This window comes from Cibotium barometz, chromosome 12, assembly GCF_041138505.1.
Source record: "Cibotium barometz isolate CiBa-2024 chromosome 12, ASM4113850v1, whole genome shotgun sequence".
Taxonomy (NCBI): domain Eukaryota; kingdom Viridiplantae; phylum Streptophyta; class Polypodiopsida; order Cyatheales; family Cibotiaceae; genus Cibotium; species Cibotium barometz.
This window is the reverse complement of record NC_141057.1, coordinates 24,656,745-24,676,011: the sequence shown is the minus strand read 5'-3', so window position 1 is coordinate 24,676,011 and position 19,267 is coordinate 24,656,745. Positions and strand designations below refer to the sequence as shown.

Below are 19,267 nucleotides of genomic sequence, written 5' to 3'. Positions count from 1 at the left end.
TGAACTTTCTCCTGGATGCTTGGGCGTCTAAATTTGTTTTCCGTGCCCCTGGTAAAATCCACCTCAGAGAATGGAGGCGAACTAATAGAAGACATGTTCTCATGAACTTTCTCATGAACTGCGGCCCATATCTCATTTGCCATGTCCTGGGAAGACAAGGCTAGGTGGTGGCAGATTACCCCCTTTCAATTGGGTGTCAATTGGTGCAGACCTTTCGCTATGAGCTTGTGAAATGAGCTCACTTTTCATTTTCCGACTTGATGACACTTCTGGTATGGTTTCTAATGTTGGCTTAAGAGAGGTTGGGCCCCGAGGAATAGGTGGTGGTGGTCCCTCAAGTATTGACTGAGCTTCCCTAATGAGTTGCTGATGTACAGCTAGATTGATCTTCTCCTCACGAGGGTTTGGGTATTCTTGAAGCTTCTTGGGTAGCTCAGATAAAGCTGCAATGCGACTTCTATGAGCATCAATGATGGCCTCTAGAGTCTCATTCACTTTACCCACAAAAACAGAACCCCCAGAACTAACCTCAGTCGAACTAGCCTCATCTTATTTAGCACTAGGCTCAGGTTGAGGTTGATGTTCCTCGTGCACTTCTTGGGATGTAAAAGTTTTATCCCTCATGTTTTGTTTTGAGGCTTCTTGAGAACCACTGGATGTACTTTTAGTTTGCTTGTTTCGGTTCTTCTTCCTCCGAGTGGTTTTTTTTCTATTGGGCTGTAGGGTCTTGTCCACTAGATTTGTCTTTGCATCCCTAGTTCGAGGTGTCTCATCAGTCTGTATTTTGGCATTTCGTGTGTGTGATCTAGTCATGACTCTAAGTGGCACGACATCCTCATTCTCAGATGAAGGTGGTGATGGAACTGCCCCTACAAGGTTGAGTGAGACCTTCGGTTGAGAGGTGCCTTCCTCATGTGGTTTCAGTAGACAATCTTTTGGGAAGTGTTCTATACAACACCCTAGACAATATCTTTCAATTGGTGGAAACTGTTGTACTGTTGTATTGGACCGATATGCTTGCCTTGAGCGATGTGGACAATCACGAGCCCAATGGGGTTCTCCACACTCATAACAGGGGCCCATTGGTTTGGCCTCTACTTTCCTTGGCTGCCATTGACCTGAGGGGCCTGGAGTCCGAGGTTGGTAGCCGCCTAGCAACATTAAAGAGTTTTGTTCCCCTGGTTGAATGTGCTGGGCTTGGGTATGTGGGACTTTCAAAGATATTTTCTTTGGATGAATATGATGCGTATTCCTCCTCCACATAGCCCGGGTTTATTAAGTCTCTACACATATTTGAATTGTCGTAGTCGACAACCCTCACAGGAGCAGTCCCTGGAGCAGGAGGTTGAGCACCAAGAACAGGTCATGCTTGCTCTTGTGCCATAGGTGGCTTACGTTCAAAATTAGTATACTGTTGATACATTTGTGGAGCCACTCCACCCCTTGGCTGCTCACATTCCTGTCTCATTCTCGCAATGCGAGTACATTCCTGTGTGGTATGGTTAAAGTTCCAAGCACAGGCTTGGCACCACTTTTTTGTGGGTTGGTTTGTGACTAGAGGAGAAAAGGTATTACATTCCTCTGTTTTATGGTTACCGCCACATGCTCCACAAAGATGAGGACCTGTAGGAAGTACACTCCTCATTCTCTGCTGCTGTTGTTGTGGCTGCATGGGTGGACGATAGGTCTGTCCCAATCTCCGTAGTACTAGGTTAGCTATCTGGTCTGGATTTACTAGCGCGCTAGACCCTGAACTTTGGTCATCACCCCACTGATCTCTAGGTTTCACCTCTGGGCCAGAACCATCTTGGAACTTGAAGATATCGGTGAAATCCATAGCATCATGGCAACACTCATTGAAATTTGTATGCTTCTTCGCATAGAGATGTGTATGCAGTGTTGAATTTTTGAGTCCTTTTAAGAAGAGAGAAATTAATCGACTTTGGGCGGGCTTCTCATCCTCTGGGCAACGATTAATGTACTGCTTCATTCTATTTACACAGTCTCTAACACTCTCATTCTCGCCTTGCTTGAAAGAGTAGATGTGTGCTACCGTGTCATGTTGAATTCCCATCAAGGAAAAAGCAGCAATGAATCTCTCTTCCAAAACTCGTAAAGAAGATTTGTCTGAAGCCTCTAATGCCTGAAACCAAGCCAGGGCTTTTCCCTCAAGAGTGAGTCCAAATCCTTCAATTTGAGTATGCTTATCAGCCACTTGCTCAGCTCGAACTGCTTGCCTAAATGCTGCTACATGGTTGTATGGATCTCCCGACCCTTCATACTTCTTTACCAGTTTCTGAAGAGTTGATGGCCTTACTTGTCTTGAATACTCGTCATAGGGCCTACGGCCTCTCACTCTCAGTGGGAATTGTTCCTCTCTTTGGAAAGATGGTCCACGTTTTTCCAAAATTGGTGTGGGTACCCTATTACCAGCCTCACCAAACCCCTCCAAAGATCTTGTCACCCGCATTTCAGGATGTGCATTAATGGGAGGCCGAGTTGGCTCCCCTACCCTCAGATTGTTATAGTGAGAAAGATGTTGGTGTGGTGTGACCTGTGGTCGCACATTTGGTGTAGGACGATATCTTGGTGCTATAGTTGGGCTACTAGCAGTGGTCCACTTGGATGTTGAGGGTCCCTCTCTAGTGAACTCTCGTAGGGGAGGAGCAACAGTTTCTCCAAGAAAGGCTGTCTCTCCTGGTTTGGCTATATTTGTTGAGAACACTTCCATGAATAATGGATGTCCTTTCCACGTGAGTTCCCGAATCTCTTTCCAATCTAAGGTTCGGTATTCATTGGCCCATTTATCAATTATTCTGTTCATGTGTCCTGCAAGCTTCTCAACTACAACCACATGAGCTAGAGGAAGATCCAGCTGTGGCAATCTAGTTGTGGCATAATATCCCTCTAAGGAGTCCTTATAGACCTCTTGAAGTGGGTCATCCTGTAAGACCTTTGTCACAGGAATTTGTCGTACAAACTCCCATTGGCTTTCAGCCCCCTAATCCATTTTGCTCTTGCCTTTCCTATCTCTTTCCAAATTTAGATCTACAAGAAGTAAATCATCTATGGATGGTTTTGAGGACTGGGCATTGGATGGTCCAGGCATGTCCGGCTCAATGAGCCAGTCATCTCTAGACTCCCTTGCTCTGGAAAGTTCTGATAAGTCTAAGAACTCGGTTTTAGAGAGCTCCCCTAATTTGTCTACCTTTTCTGGATGGTAGGTGACTTCGTAGCGAACACCATCTCCACCCATGTACATGTTACCCTGATCATTGACTAGAGGTGCTCTATCAAGTTCTGAGAAAATGTCTGCGATCTTAACAAGATACCGTTGTTGTGGGTCCCTAAAGATGTCAGCTCCTTGAGCATTTGTGTAGACATATTGGAGTCTCACATTGAGTGTTAACCCCATGGTGTCGGCTTCAAATGGATTAAAGGATCTTGAGGGTGTCCTATTTGGGGCTACGGGATGACTATTTGTTGGCCCTAGATTGTCCATGGACAATGAACTAGTTGTTCTGGAGGAAAGGGTATCGGATTGGGATTCAGAAAGGGTTTCAGCAATATCTGCCAAATTGCCTACCGATTGGGTCCCACTTTCTTGCGTAGGTACTCTAGAAGGTGCCCTAGGCCCTATGGCAGAATCTACAAGACGTCTCGACCGCAAGTGCATAAGGTCAAATTTTTTTTGGTTTTTTTTAATGTGTTTTTGTTTTGTTTTTGTTTTTGTTTTTTTTTGTTTTTAAATAATATATATATATATATATGTATATATATATATATATTTTTTAACCTACCTAATCACTAAATGCACTAAAAGGAGTATGTGCGGTGTAACTATCTATCCTATTTTTTTATTTTTATTTAATTATGATTTTTTTAAATAATTTTATGTTTTTTATGTTTTTATTTATTTTTTTATTTTTTTTAAATTACAAAAATTATGAATCCCGCTAACAAAATACTAATTATGCACAAAATTACAAAAATTAAAAAAATGCAAGTTACACTAATTATGCAAAAAATTAAAAAATGAAGAATTACAAAATATGCAAAAAAATAGACTCCTAAAAAACACTTAATTTATAGAATTTTTTTTTAAAATTTTCTTTTGTTTTCTTTTGTTTTTTTCTCCTTTTGTTGATTTTTTTTAATTGTTTGTTTGTTTGTTTTTTTTAACTACTAAATTTCGTGCCTAATTACAAAAAATATAAATCTACTAATTATGCACGTAATTACAAAAATAAAAATAAAAAATGCACGCTACTTTACTTATGCAAAAATTTAAATAAGGAACAATGTATTCAAAAAAATAAAAATTGTTTTTTTTTAATTTAATTGTTTTTCTTTTTTTTTCTTTTTAATTTTTTACTATTCTTTTTTTTTCTTTCTTTTTTTTATTTCTTTTTCTAAATTTAATTGTTTTGCTTTCTTTTTTCTTTCTTTTTCTTTTTTAATCTCTTTTTCTTTTTTTTAATAAAAAAATATTATTATTTTTTTTGTTTTTTTAATTTAAAAATATAAAAAAAACATGAAAAATTAATTAAAAAAATTAAAAAAATAAAAAAATGAAAATTCCACCTACCTTATCCTCCCCTGTTTGCAGCTCACCGCACGCCGGATCCTTCGCTGGCGCGCCGATTCTTTAATGCACCCTCCTCTGCTCTGCTGCTGTGCTGGCTTCGCAAACCGCAGCCCGCCTTCACACCGGCCTTTGCCTACTGCAGCCACCACGCCTCCGATGTACAGCTGTTGTCGTCTGCAGGCTATGCCTAATACTCCATTGCCTTCTACCGTCTGCGCCCACTGTAGACACCTCACACCGGCCAACGCCGTCTTCTGCCGTCTGCGCCTACTGCAGACACCTCACACTGCAGGTGCCATCTAATGCTTCGCCCACTGCAGACACCTGCACCTCACACTGCAGGTGCCATCTAATGCTTCGCCCACTGCAGACACCTCACAGTGCTTCACACGATGCAGACGACGCTTCAGTTGCTGCACCTTCGCCTGCGCTTCTACCAGCCTACGCCAGCTTCGCCCACTGCAGACACCGTCTGCTGCTTCGCCCACTACAGACACCTCAGCTTCTTCTACCGGCGGTTCGATGCAGCCAACGCGAGCGCTTCTACCAGCCTTCTACACTTGCAGCTTTTCGATGCAGCCTTTCCCTGCAGTGGGTGGGACCTCGTGTCAGGCCAGAAACGGGGCAATGACAACCCCCCTCTCCCGGCAGTGGAGGGATAACGCAGCCCTTGTGCGACTACAGACCATCCTCGCGACGCCGCCACTGCGAACCCCAACCTCTTTTTTTTTTTCTCTTTCTTTCTTTCTTTTTTCCGTCCGAGCTCTCGTTTTCTTTCTTTGCGCCTCTTGCAGCACAGCCCCGCCACCAGTATATAAAAATATATATTTATATATATTTATTTTTTTTAAAGCCGCCTTCTCTGCAGGCTTTCAGCTGGCCGCCTTACAGATGCAACACCTCCGCCTCCACTTTCAGTCGGCCGCCCCCACTTTCGCCTTCAGCAACGCTGGCCGCCCACAGTTGCAAGTATATATATATATAAATAGATATATATATATATATGTATATATCTATCTATTTTTTTCTTTGCTGCACTTGTTGGAGATGCCTCCCCACCCGATAACAACACAACAAAACAATAAAAGAAAGGCCGCCTCCAACACTTCCTATCTACCACTCGCCAACGCCGTCACCAATGCAACAACAGAAAGTGCTTAAATCCGATTAATGGCGGGATTTCTCTACCGCATTGGGGTTTTAATTAATTTTGTTTTTTTGCTTCTAATCAAAAAACCGAAAACACACAAGGCGCCCTTGAGATCACACACTCAATGCCCTTGCAAACTCTACTCTAATCTACCCTAATCCACGATTTTACAATCAATGGAGCACTTAGTAAGAAGTAATGGTTAACACCCTTCACTAACTTAGGTGTGCGTTCCCCGGCAGCGGCGCCATTGTTTGGGACATCATAGCATAGCGGAGGCTACACTCCAACCCACACACTTGTCAATCCGTGAATGCAACCCGGTTAGCGCATAGAGGCTATCCCGAATGGGAGAAGAAGAGTTAACCACACACTAATGACTTCTAGTCCTACTCAATCCTTCTTCATCACTCAAGCAATCAATCTTACATAATCAAAGCATCAAGATTAGGCTACACTTAAGCATACAAATGCAACTTATGCAAGGAACCTAATATGCAAAGAGCTATCACACAAGCCTCAACTACACATTATTTCAAGCACAAGCTTCATCACAAGCACTCTACAACTCACAAATCAAAACATCATTAAGAAATCTAGATTAGCAAGTGTGTAGACCAAAACCTCATATCATTGAAAATGTAAAGAATAGAGAGTACAAGATTGAAGCATGAATGGAGATGGAGAGCACTTGAGATGGAGCTATGGAGCAAGCTCTCTCTATGAGCCTCTCAACCAAATGACCAAAGAGTCCTCCCTAGCTCTCAAATGGGCGACCTTTTATACAAAAATTCTAGAACTGCCAAAAGTTCCCATGTGGGATTATTGTCAAGCCCTCTCCCACATTCATCTACAACTTTGAACTCTTTTCAAGAGCCCTAAGTGTCTTTTTTGTTGCATCCTTGTATTGATCTTCATTCGTCATGCAACATGGAACAACTTGAAAGCATTGATGCAAGAATCGAAGAGGATGATACCATGGTTGTTCTTCTCAAGGAAATGCCCGATGAGTTCTCCAACCATGTCACCACCCTAAAGCATCTTCCCAACCCTACCTTCGAAGGCATCGAGGTGGCTCTCCTTGAAGAAGATCAATGACTACATGTGAAGAATGGAGGTTCTACATCGACTTCTCCTACTACATCAAATGAGGCTCTTGCCACATGAAGCATAACCTTGAATGCTCTTATTGTAACAAAAAAGGGAATACGGCCGATCAATGTTTCAAAAGGTATCCCCATAAGCTCAAATGTAGTAAGTGTGGAGATCAAGGGCACACTACTTCAAGGTGTCCACAACATGCTTCTAAACAAGAGGCAGGGAACTTTGTATCCAATATCTCTACTCCTAATGAGGGACTCCTATGATAAAGGAGTGTTGTAAAGCACACATGTAACTCACAAGCCTATGTTATAAAGAATTTTTCCCTTGTTTTTGGTGTATGAGTATATGTCCAAGGCCTTCCCATGTCCCATGTGGCCATGTCCCATGGTTAGCATTAAGGGGGGGTGTTGAAATTGTTGTATGCTCATGTTGAGAAGGTGTGTGTGTGTGTGTAGCAAACCATCTCACGTTGAGATAAGGTTAGTGTGTATTAAACCCTATCCTAGAAGCTATAAAGGGATCAACTCTCTCGCATATTGTGTGAGTGGAGAAAGGCACTTTGTAAGTTTTATTTTAGCTTAAGAAATTCATAAGATTTTTGCTACTTGGCCCTCCCTCTCTCCACATAACCTTATCTTGTTTGTATTTCCGTTCTCATCCATTTGTTTCAACTTGGTATCACAACCAATCATATCAAGGCGTCTCTTCTCCAAGTGCAACTCACCCAGGCTCTTGCTACCTTCAACGGATTTCACCTCTTAACAATCGAATGAGGAGGTAAACATTGGCTACACTGGGCTCCAACACTCATTCTCTACGTGGAAGTAGGCAGCTATAAAGCCTTAATATAAGGCTTATAATACTTGTTAGAAGTATTAAACAAGCCTTAATATAAGGCTTATAATACTTGCTAGAAGTATTAAACAAGCCTTAAACTTCAGTTGCTGGCCCGTCCACTTTTGTGTAGCATCTTGATGTCTCCTTGCTTTATCCACACTTCCCTTGCTCAACCTGTCATCCTCTCCACCTCCCAGCTATCGCCTCCTCTCTCCAACACAGCTCTCGGGATGAATGTAAGGCTATCCTCCACCTAGCTAAGGACACACGCCTTTGCATGCTACATTATGCCACCTCCACCACCATCTAAGGGTCAACCATTAGCCTCATTTTTTTAAATGGTGTAAAAGATCCCCAAATAGAGTGTTTTCATATGCAATTTCTTTATAGTTTTTACAATCATTAAGCTTGCTTTTCTTCTTTCGTATTAAGGCATCTAGTTTGTAAAGGATCTAGACACTGCTCTTGCTATTCTATAAGGAAAGTAGTAAGACGTCTCCTACCTCCCCATCATCATCATGTCAAAAGACACATATGTCATTGACAAGTTCAAAATGGACAAGGGTTTCACCCAAGTGTGGTATACTCTCATGGGAAAGGGTTTGTGGCCCTTTGGTGAAAGGCACGAATGTGGTGGATTTTAATGATTCCAAAGTTGTGGAAGATGATGAATGAGCTTAGTCCATTATAGCTCTAAATATGGAAAAAAATCTCATCCATCATGTTGTCAACATGAAGACCGCTAAGGAAATGTGGGATGAGATGGCAAAGTTGTATGGAGCAAAGGGCAAGCACTCCCGTATCTCTCTCAAGGTGAAATTTTTTGGCCTTTGAACAGTGGAGAGTCCCTTTGAGGCTTCATAAGCAACATGAAGAGGATAATGGGACAAATTTCAAGCATTGATGCAAGAACCGAAAAGGAGGATACCATGGCGGTTCTTCTTAAGGAAATGCCTGATGAGTTCTCCAACCTCATCACCACCATAAAGCACCTTCCCAGCCCTACCTTCGAAGGCATCAAGGAGGCTCTCCTTGAAGAATATCAATGACTACGTGTGAAGAATGGAGGATCTACATTGAATTCTCCTACCATATAAAATGAGGCTCTTGTCATGAAGCATAATCTTAAATGCTCTTATTGTAACAAAAAGGGCATATAGCCGATCAATGTTTCAAAAGGTATCCCCATAAGCTTAAATGTAGCAAGTGTGGAGAGAAAGGGAACACTACTTCAAGGTGTCCACAACGTGCTTCTAAACAAGAGGCAGAGAACTTTGTATCCAATACCTCTACTCCTAATGAGGGAATCCTATGATAAAGGAGTGTTGTAATAAGCACACATTGTAACTCACAAGCCAATTCTTGCACAAGCCTATGTTATAAAGGCTTTTCCCCTTGTTTTTGGTGTATGAGTATGTCCAAGGAGAAGCTTCCCATGTCCCATGTGGCCATGTCCCATCGTTAGAATGAAGGGGGGGGTGTTGAAATTGTTGTATGCTCATGTTGAGATAAGGTGTGTGTGTGTGTGTGTGTGTGTAGCAAACCATCTCATGTTGAGATAAGGTTTGTGTGTATCAAACCCTAGCCTAGAAGCTATCTCTCATCTTGTGTGAGAGGAGAAAGGCACTTTGTAAGTCTTACTTTAGCTTAAGCAATTCATAATTTTTTGCTACTTGGCTCTCCCTCTCTCCATGTAACCTTATCTTGTTTTTCTTTCCATGATGCCCATCCATTCCTTTCAACTATATTGGTGTCCCAAAGCCTATATATAGACTTAGCTAATAATTATTTGATGCATCTAGATCATAGAGTAGGACTTTTAAATTCCAAGACTACCTTTTCAAGGCATGCATGCATATTGCTGCCAAGAACATGTAGCCTTTTTGTACTCTATGAATATACTAAAAATACAGCTATCTCTCTCTCTTCTCTGCATATCTTCTTTGCGTTTTACAATTAGGCATGTAACATTGGTATTAGAGCATTAGGCTCAGCCCCAATAGTAAGCACATTGCCGGAAGAAGATATACAGATGCATCAACAAAATGCAACCAAGGTAGCAGATGGAGTGGTTTGCAAGGCAATGTTGGAGGAAAGCATTCTCTGGGAGTATGTACTCAAAACTAGTACATTATTTTTCTCTCATATCAGTTCCAAAGGCCTAGCAAACAAGCATGACAAGTTCCAGCACAGGTGACCCACCACCGGCTACATTAAGGGAAAGGGAATAGGAATGGGGACAACAGTGGAAGAGATGCTCCGTTCTTCATCAAGACTTAAAGTGGAGTTTTAAAGTGGACAGTGTTCAGTCAGAGTAGTAAGCCAAAGTGAGTAGTCCAAGGAGGATGAAAGGATGATAGAGTACTTGCCCTGTCATCAAGTTTAGTAGGAGGGGAATGTCACATGCATGCCTGTACTGCCATGGCATAAATCTCAACATATTCCTTGGTTTAGATAACATTTAGCATATTAGCGAGACTATGATATGGTCTTATGTGAGCATTCAGTAGCATCATGCGGTCACTATGGTAGCATGAACAGTATTAAGGTCCCAAATGTGAACATTTAATGTTGAATTTATCAGGTCATTGACATATAAACAAGTTGATAGCCCCTACATCTACCCGACCAGCATATTCAAGCCTATATAAGCTTTAGGCTTCAATTGTAGAAATTATCTATTCACTCTTTTGGTCTTAGGTCATCATGTATGTAGTAGAAGTGCATCAGGATGTCATGTTCATGAACATGGGCATGCTTATCATAGGGCTAATCTCTGAAAGCTAACAATAGAAGATTTAGGGAATGAGCAGGGCGCTGAAAGACACCAAGAAGGATCCCTTGAAATCAAGACTTGGTTGGCCAGGTGTGTGAGGACTACTCTGGCTAGGGATAGATGCTAGACCGACAGTAGTAGGTGACCAAAATATATTGGTGTCCCTAGGCCTATAGAAAGGCTCAATCAAGAATTGTTTGATTCATCTCATTTCTTTTTGGATTGGATCATAGATTAGAACTTTTGAAGTCCAAGACTAGCTTTTCATAGCATGCTTATGGCTACGAAGAACATGTACCCTTTTTGTTCTATATGAATAAATTGAGAATATAGTTATATCTCTCTCTTCTCTCCATCTCTTATTTGCAATTTACATGATCTATGTGTTCCTATGAATGGTGTTTAGGGATGAAAGAAGACACAGAGCTTGTGTGTATGTAACATTGGTATCAGAGCGTTAGGTTCAATAATGCTAAACACTTATGGTGTTCTAGATGAAGGCAAACAATCCAACAAGAGTAACACAAGACATGGAAGAAGTTCCCAAGTGGTTGGTTGGTGGTGTTCCACGAGACCCCAGGGGAATGGTAGCCTTGTGAGTCAGATGCCACTTGGATCATACCAAAAAAGGCGTGTACGGGGTGGAGTGAGGATGCCACACTTAATACTCAAGAAAAGAAGACCAAAGAAAGTGTTCAAGGACAGGGCATGAAGGCTAGCAGATAAAGTGGAATAGATGCACAAATCTCGTCTGATTTGATATGTACCCTTTTTGTACTATATGAATATATTGAAAATGCAGCTATCTCTTTCTCTTCTTTGCATTTTTCATCTATGTATTCCTATGAAAGGTGTTTAGGGCTGAAAATAAGACATGGAGCTTCCATGCATGTAAGATTGGTATAAGAGCTTCATGGTCAACAACAATGGTAAATATTGTTAGTCTCCTAGATGAAGGTGCACAGTCCAAGGTGAGTAACACAAGACATGGAGGAAGTTCCCAAGAGGTTGGTTGGTGCTATTCCATAAGATCCAACAGGAATGGCAACCCTATGAGTTAAATGCCTCTTAGGACATACCATGAAAGGCTTTTAGGAAAATGGTTCCAACAAAAAGAATAATGATCATCCAAGTGGTGGAGTGAGGGTGCGAGACTTAATACTCAAGAAGAGAAGACCAAAAAAAGTGTTCAAGGACATAGTATGATGGGCTAGGGAAAAAAGTGGAACAGATGCAGGGATTTCACTGACGTAAAGGAGAACATGTGAACATGTTAATAACATATATTAATAACACAAAAAATCTTGTGATCACATGTTATATTCACAAAGCTTTCACAAGGGCATAAAAAAATTATCTTTGTCGGGCATAAAAAATCTTCTTAGGTGGCCACTGACTTGTTATTATGTGAAGAAGGTAACATGAAAACATGTGAATAGCTTATTCCCATGTGTAGCCAAGCTTTTAAGGGATTCCCAAATGGCAAGTGACCTGTTATTTTGTGAACGGTGACATGAGAACATGTGAATAACTTGTTCACATGTGTTATTATCACAAAAAATCTTGTGATCACGTGAATATTAAATCCCTGAACAGATGGACAGATCTTCATCTTATTTGGAGTGGAATTGGAGACATGGCAAGGTTTTTAGTGAAAAGGTTACCATGAAGGGAAGGATGACAGGTATGGGAGACCATATGTGGAGACAAGGGATGATAGCCTCATAAGCACACACATACATAAGCTTATATATGTGCATGCATAAAAAGCAATACATGTACTTTGATATGCATGAAAAAAAAAATCAATAAATTTATTGGAAAGAAGACTTACGGTCACTTAGGCGGAAGCTTCTTTTTTGTTGGAGGTGCATCTTGAACTCTTTCTAATTCCCGTATGGTCAAGGGAGCTTCCCTTGTGATTGGCCTCTCTCTCATCATATCTATTGATGCTTGGATGCATAGAATTCAACGAATCTCTCAATGTGTCTCCATCAAACCCTAAGTCTTGCAAGATTTGGATGAGGAGAACAAGCAAGAGTTACTTTCTTGGGTCCATGTGAGAAAGAGATCTTTGTTAAAAATTAATGTTCCCTCTTTGACCTATGGTTAAAAGAAATTCAACCAAGGTTCACTCAAAGATGGTAAAAATGATTCAGATAAGGTTCGCTCAAAGATGTATTCCAGATGGGGCCGACCAAAATGAAATAATGTTCTTCTTTACCAAAGTATTTGTTGTGGTCCTATAATTTTTGTTATGGAAATTTGATAGACTGATTGTAAGAGGCTGGTGCACACTGCAGAGGGAATCAATAAAATGGGCATCTGGAGTCCGGCATGTTTACAAGAGCCGGAGGGCAAAGCTTGATACAACGCACACGCCGGAATTTCTAGGCTTGCCGACAGGGGCATGGTCGACGGTAGGAGGGGAGGAGAATGCGGGGGAGGGAGTGGTGATCGGAGTCGTGGATACCGGCATTGACGCCTCGCATCCCAGCTTCCAGAACAATGATCCATCCAAGCCATACAATACAACGCTACCGCACTTCCACGGGCAGTGTGATGTCGGGCCCATGTTCCCCACGGGGTCCTGCAACGGAAAGCTCATTGCAGCTCGCTTCTTCAACAAGGCCGCCAAAGCCTCTGGAAGCTTCAATGCCTCACAGGACGTGGAGTCGCCTTTTGATCAGGACGGCCATGGAACGTAAGTGCTTTCTACCAAAGAAATACTTGCATGCTCGCAGAGACACAGAGACAGAGAGAGAGAGAGAGACAGAGAGAGAGAGAGAGAGAGAGAGAGAGAACAGCCGACTGTATTCAATGGAAACAACAGTTATAATCAATGCGCGTCGAGAGAGAGAGAGAGAGAGAGAGAGAGAGAGAGAGAGAGAGAGGGAGAGAGAGAACTCTATTAAATGGATATAACAATTATTATTATTATTATCGAGAGGGAGAGAGAGAGAGAGAGAGAGAGAGAGAGAGAGAGAGAGAGATCCCTATTCAATGGAAACAATACATGAATTGAAACTTGAATTTACTAGCTTTGTGTCACAGGCACACTGCATCTACTGCAGGAGGAAATCACGGCATCCCAGTTATCGTGAATGGTGTGAATTTTGGAAATGCGAGTGGTATGGCTCCACGTGCACGGTGAGTATAACCATCATGATTTGATAAAACGAATGTCTGCAGGAAAATTTGTATATCTAACACAGCTTTAGGTCACCACAGTATTGCAGCCTATCGTTGTCTTTACTCGAACTCGGCAGAGGAAGCTGATGTAGTGGCAGCTATTGAGCAGGTAACATAGCAATTCTCTCTCAAGTTCTTGCCCCATAACTCTACAAAAGGACCAGGAGGCCAGCCTAGTACTGTTTACAACAAATTATCATAATCATCACTATAAAAATCTCAAAAACATTAAATCTTACTTAAATCCCACTATGTTTTGTTAATTTGACTAGTAGGATTGTAAGCCTTTATATCTCAGTTTGAATTATATCTTCTAAGATTCATAATTATCTTTCTGTTTTTGTCTCATTAAATGTACACCTAAAGGCCTCTCTCTCTCTCTCTCTCTCTCTCTCTCTCTCTCTCTCTCTCTCTCTCTCTCTCTCTCTCTCAAACTTGTATTCGAATATGATGAATAAATATTGCATTCTTTTTTTCTTTCAAATGTGGTTGATGTTGTTGGTTGGGGGGAGGTATATGCAGGCTGTTGAAGATGGGGTGGATGTCATAAGCATTTCTCTTAACTTTGATCCACCAACAGACAACATCACTTCTTTCTTATCAGCATTCAATGTGGGCTTGTTGCATGCTGCAAGAGCTGGTGTTTTCACGGCCAACTCAGCAGGAAACAATGGGCCACGTGCAAGCTCAATGAGATCCAATGCACCCTGGACCATGACTGTGGGTGCAAGCACCACTGATCGAACATATCCACAAGGCATCACCTTGGGAAATAATGTGACCGTAACGGGGCGAACTTTATCATGTAAGTACATGTATGATGCCACATGACAGCTTTGATGATAAGTGGTTTATGTTTGTGAACTCATTATAAGATGGGTTCTCATTATTTTTCACTCACGAGCCGAGTATTGCAACCGATACACAAACACTCGATAGTGAAAGAAAGGTTGTAGGCTCTTGGAGCTAGTGACCAAGTGAAAATAAGGATTGACTTTTCTCACCCTTCAACTTTTAAGGCCCAAGATCTTTCAATAAAGCCATTGATGATGGTGATATCCTATATAAGGTATTAGGAGATTTATCCTTATTATGCTGAAGGGACGAGCTTAGAAGAGCATACATAATGTAATCCTATGAGCATATATAACTCTCTCTATCATTGTCATGGGGAGGTCATGGGTCGACAGAAAACAAATATGGAGCATTGAATTGGGACTCCTTTCTTTTCAAGAATATATATCTCCTTGATTCGCATGGCACCATCATCGATTGAATTCTATAAAAGCTAATGTGGCTGCAACTCTTGCAGTAACCTCCTGTCAATTTCACAAGTAGGAATATGATGTGTTGTCCAAGCTCTTATTTTTTTGGTTGTCTCTATCAAGATTGGAATGGATGCCTCCCTAAGATAATGATGGTTGGGAAAGGTAGGGGAAAGGTCAACCTTTCCCCAACAAAAAATGTTGCACATTTCCCCAAACGTAATGGTCGTGGGTCGGTCGAGGCTGTATCTGAGGCGTTCAATCGCCTTGCATTAAATTAGGAAAATGCTCTAGGATGCTGACATGTCACATCATGGAATTTTTGGAATTCTAGTTGCTGAGCTATCTTTATATGGCTGAGCACCAGGTCGTCGTCCCTCCTAGCTGCTGTTGATGTCCTTACAAGGCCTCAATTGTAATGGGTTGGGAAAGGCCATCGGTCGGCCTTTCCCAAGGGAAGAGGGGTCGCCAGCTATAGCCATGGCTCCCAATCTTCCTCCTAGGAAAGGCGTCTCTATGGCCTTTCCGTACTACAAAAATGTTGGGGAATTAGGGCTCAATAAAAGCTTCTTTTTTTTTATCAGTCAAAATAAGGACATGCTTATAAACTAACCAATTGTGCCGGTATTTGAACTAAAAACTAGTAAATTTGAACCTTTTTTGTAAGGGCTTGATATATTTCTAGGGGAGTTTTTCAAATTTCAGGCAGTAAAAATAAATTGGAATGCTGTTTTTGTGTAGCCTAGGGGAATTGTTTCCCACAATCTTTCCCTGATTCAGAATAATAATAAATTGATTTTTGAGTTAAATGTAGTGGTTCCATATTCCAAGATTCTACTAATTAGAGTATTAAATCATATAGAAGAGACAAGCACATCAACGACTAAAGAATTTAATTTCTTTGTATGAAATTTTTCAATTGACTTTCTTTAATAACTTTGTTATTTTCCTTGAGTTTGAGGGTCATTCTTTTTTCACTGGTTAGAGGAAAGGTTACTGATTTCCCTTGGTGTACTTCAGTCGGAACTCCGGCGGAGATCATGTACCCAATTATTGGTGCAGAGAGTGCTTTAATTGGAGAGCAATACTCACCAGATATCGATTTTCCTTGTAAGGATTCTGGATATTACAACAAGACTTTAATCCAGGGAAACATTATCCTCTGTGTTTTCTCAAATTATGATCAGGACTTCATCATGAACAACTCAATTTTACTGCAAGTGGAGAAAACTGCAAAAGATCTTGGCGCGGTGGGATTCGTTCTGGATATCAGCAATGTATCGGATGGCGGCATGGAGCTTTTCATTGTGGAAACACCTGCTGTTGTGCTCGACTTTACTGAAGACGTGCAGGCAAGACAACCTTAATTAGAAAAGCAAGCAAAAAGCTCATTAGTTTACGTTAAACTGATGCACAATAAGCCTTCTTCTTTGATCAAAATCATTTGTGTTTGCCATCGCTGCTGCAGGCATTTTACAGTTATTACAATTTTACTGTAAACCCAGTTGGAAGAATTGAGGGGAACGTGGATGGGGAGTTCACTTTAAGGGCGCCTATGGTTACCAGTTTCTCGGCGCGAGGTCCTGCTTATGCAAATTTTGTCAGCGAGCAACCCATCAATTTGTTGAAACCTAACATTATCGCTCCAGGGGATTCCATATGGGCTGCTTATAGTTTAGCGGCTCCAGTCGAACAAGCACCAGAATACGCCGGTAAATTAATATCTTTGCCTAAATAACATCTCATTCTTTCTATTATGAATCCGAATTAATTATCGATCTACAAATATAGCCATTTACTATCATCAATTATCTTAAATTGCGACGAGAGAGACAGAGATGTGATTACTAAAAATTACATGCAACAAGCACCGGAACAATTAATATATCTCCATCTAATAGATCCAACAATTTTGATTATAAATGCAAATTATCAACCTACAAATTAAGCCATTTCCTATCACCAATCATCTTACATTTTATAGACTGCAATTCCACTAGCTCTAAAGCTATTTCTTTTCCTTTTTTTAAAACTTCGTTTTTGAGAGAGAGAACACACAAAAGAGATTAAAATGTGCGGATTATGTGTCTCTGTGTGAACTAATGTACGTATTAACCCTAGTGAATGAGAAATTATGTATGCACATGTGAACTTTACATATTATTTGGGTATGTGTATGTACGTGTGGGTATGCATATGTGCATCAACATGTGAACGTGTTTGATTATGTGCATGTATGTACTTTTATTTGTGTGCAAGAGATCATTTGATTTTGTGCATGTGTGTACTTGTGTTTGTGTGCGAGAGATCATTACATAAATTTCTGGCAATATGCTCTTTCTATATGACCATCTTATATAAAATTTAGGTGATCTTCTCTTGCTATATTTAATCACCTAGTTACTCCACCTTTAATAATGATAACTCTTCTCATCGTCCCTTCAAAGTGCCCCATATGAAGTCTTGGCCGTGTTTATTAAGACCATTCTCATACCTTTCATTTCTCCCAACACCGTCTAAGTCCAAATAATTACTTTATGCACTTTATAGGTGACTCATAAACTAGGATCTCCAACCATGATGATACTATGGAGTTTTCTAATGAAGTTTGTATAAATTACAAAAAAGTAAAGGTAATGCTTAGGCTTCAAAAGAAACATAAGATTGGGAAACACTTGGGGTCTTCAACCGTGATGATCCTATGCAGTTTTCTAATAAAGTTCATATAAACAACAAATATAATGCTTAGACTTGAAAAGAAACATAAGCTTGGCAAACACTATACATTACAAAACAACAAATATAATGCTTAGACTTGAAAAGAAAAATACGCTTGGCAAACACTGGGGTTGGCGACGATAGCCACGTAAATAAGCCAAACCCTTTTGCCTCCCAGACATAGGCTCAATCAATACTGGACCACCCCTCCCCCTCACTCCACAAAGCAATGAATAAAATGTGTGTGATGTGCTCATCGCAAGAGAGAGAGAGAGACAGAGAGACAGAGAGAGAGAGAGAGAGAGAGAGAGAGAGAGACATTATGCATTATAATGATTAAGTGATAATGAAGAGAGCACACTATGTTCTTCACTATGAGACTTTCTTTAATGAGCCTCGAGGAGAGTACCAAGTAGCCTTCTAATTTGGATTCAAACCAAGAGTATTTTTTTGTTTTCACCGAACAAAGAGCTTTGATAATGCACTATACCAAATGGATTCTCGCACATTAACTTCCCCTTTTTCTCTCTTGTAATTTTATTCCAAGGATGTCATTGTCATCAAAACATATTGATTTATGCCTCCCTTCTTATGCATATACATGCATGCCGATCATAAAACAAGGTTTGTAGAAGATCTATCATCAAGAAGGTAGTTCTCCAATCGGCCACTAAGTTTGTTCTCCTATAGGCCCCTAGTGGCCTCAAGAGACGGTCCTATAGACATTTTTCCTCACCCAACATGATGGCCATCGAAGCCCAATATGTGCACAGAACTTCTACTACCACTTATAACCACCATTCACCAACACAACATGAAATCTGGCCTTGGCGCTTGGCCCTTAGGCAATAAAATCCAAGCTATAGGCACTTCAAAATTGGTAGTAAAGCACTAGACTCTCAATCTCCTCAATTTTTTGGGGTTTACCAAATAGAAACACGGTTATCTCACTCTAATTAAATCCTCAATAATGGGTAAAAATTTAGCTTGTACAAAAAACAAAATCCATTTCTTATCTCCTTAATTTTTGGGGTATTACCAAAACAAACCAAAAAAAAAAACTCACTCGACTTAAATATTCTCAATAATGGCAAAAGCAACTTTAGCTTGTATGATAGACCCCCTCTCTCTTAAATTTATGAATAATGGCTCTTGCCCATTAATTGGATGATAAGGTGAGACAAAGTATTCCCATCTTTGTTATACATCTTTGTATGGTTGTGAAAAATTTAAATTACAATTTTTCGTTGTCAAAACTATCATATGGCATTATGTGCATGTCACAACCATAACTTATTATTTTCATCTTTATGGTGTCATGACTCATGACAGCACCAATGTGTCGATAGCATGAATCATGGCCACACCAATGTGTGGGTGGCATGACCACCTTGTGGGTGTTACAAAACAAGTCACGACAATTATCAATTTTTTAAAAATCTTTTTTGTTCTTGGACAATGAGAGCCAATGACACTAAAATGACCATGTGGATGATGCCACTTATCATAATCACCATTTTATTACACTACATGTGTATGTTAGAACAATCATGCCCATTCTAACTAGGATTTAAACCACAACTTCCAAATTGAGATGTTTGATTTGAAAGGACTAGGCTAATAATGCCTTGAATAGA

The 19,267-nt window shown here is 40.6% G+C and overlaps 1 protein-coding gene across 1 annotated transcript in view; it reads left to right on the top strand.

Annotated features, from left to right (window-relative positions):
* The window catches only part of LOC147633206 (subtilisin-like protease SBT2.5), a 37,116-nt gene that overhangs the window by 16,351 nt on the left and 1,498 nt on the right, over positions 1 to 19,267 (top strand). Inside the window, exons 3-8 of the mRNA XM_086805820.1 lie at positions 12,759 to 13,159; positions 13,510 to 13,605; positions 13,687 to 13,756; positions 14,170 to 14,452; positions 15,933 to 16,264; positions 16,381 to 16,624. Coding sequence (XP_086661946.1) covers positions 12,759 to 13,159; positions 13,510 to 13,605; positions 13,687 to 13,756; positions 14,170 to 14,452; positions 15,933 to 16,264; positions 16,381 to 16,624 — 1,426 coding nt within the window. The remainder of the gene's footprint in view (positions 1 to 12,758; positions 13,160 to 13,509; positions 13,606 to 13,686; positions 13,757 to 14,169; positions 14,453 to 15,932; positions 16,265 to 16,380; positions 16,625 to 19,267) is intronic.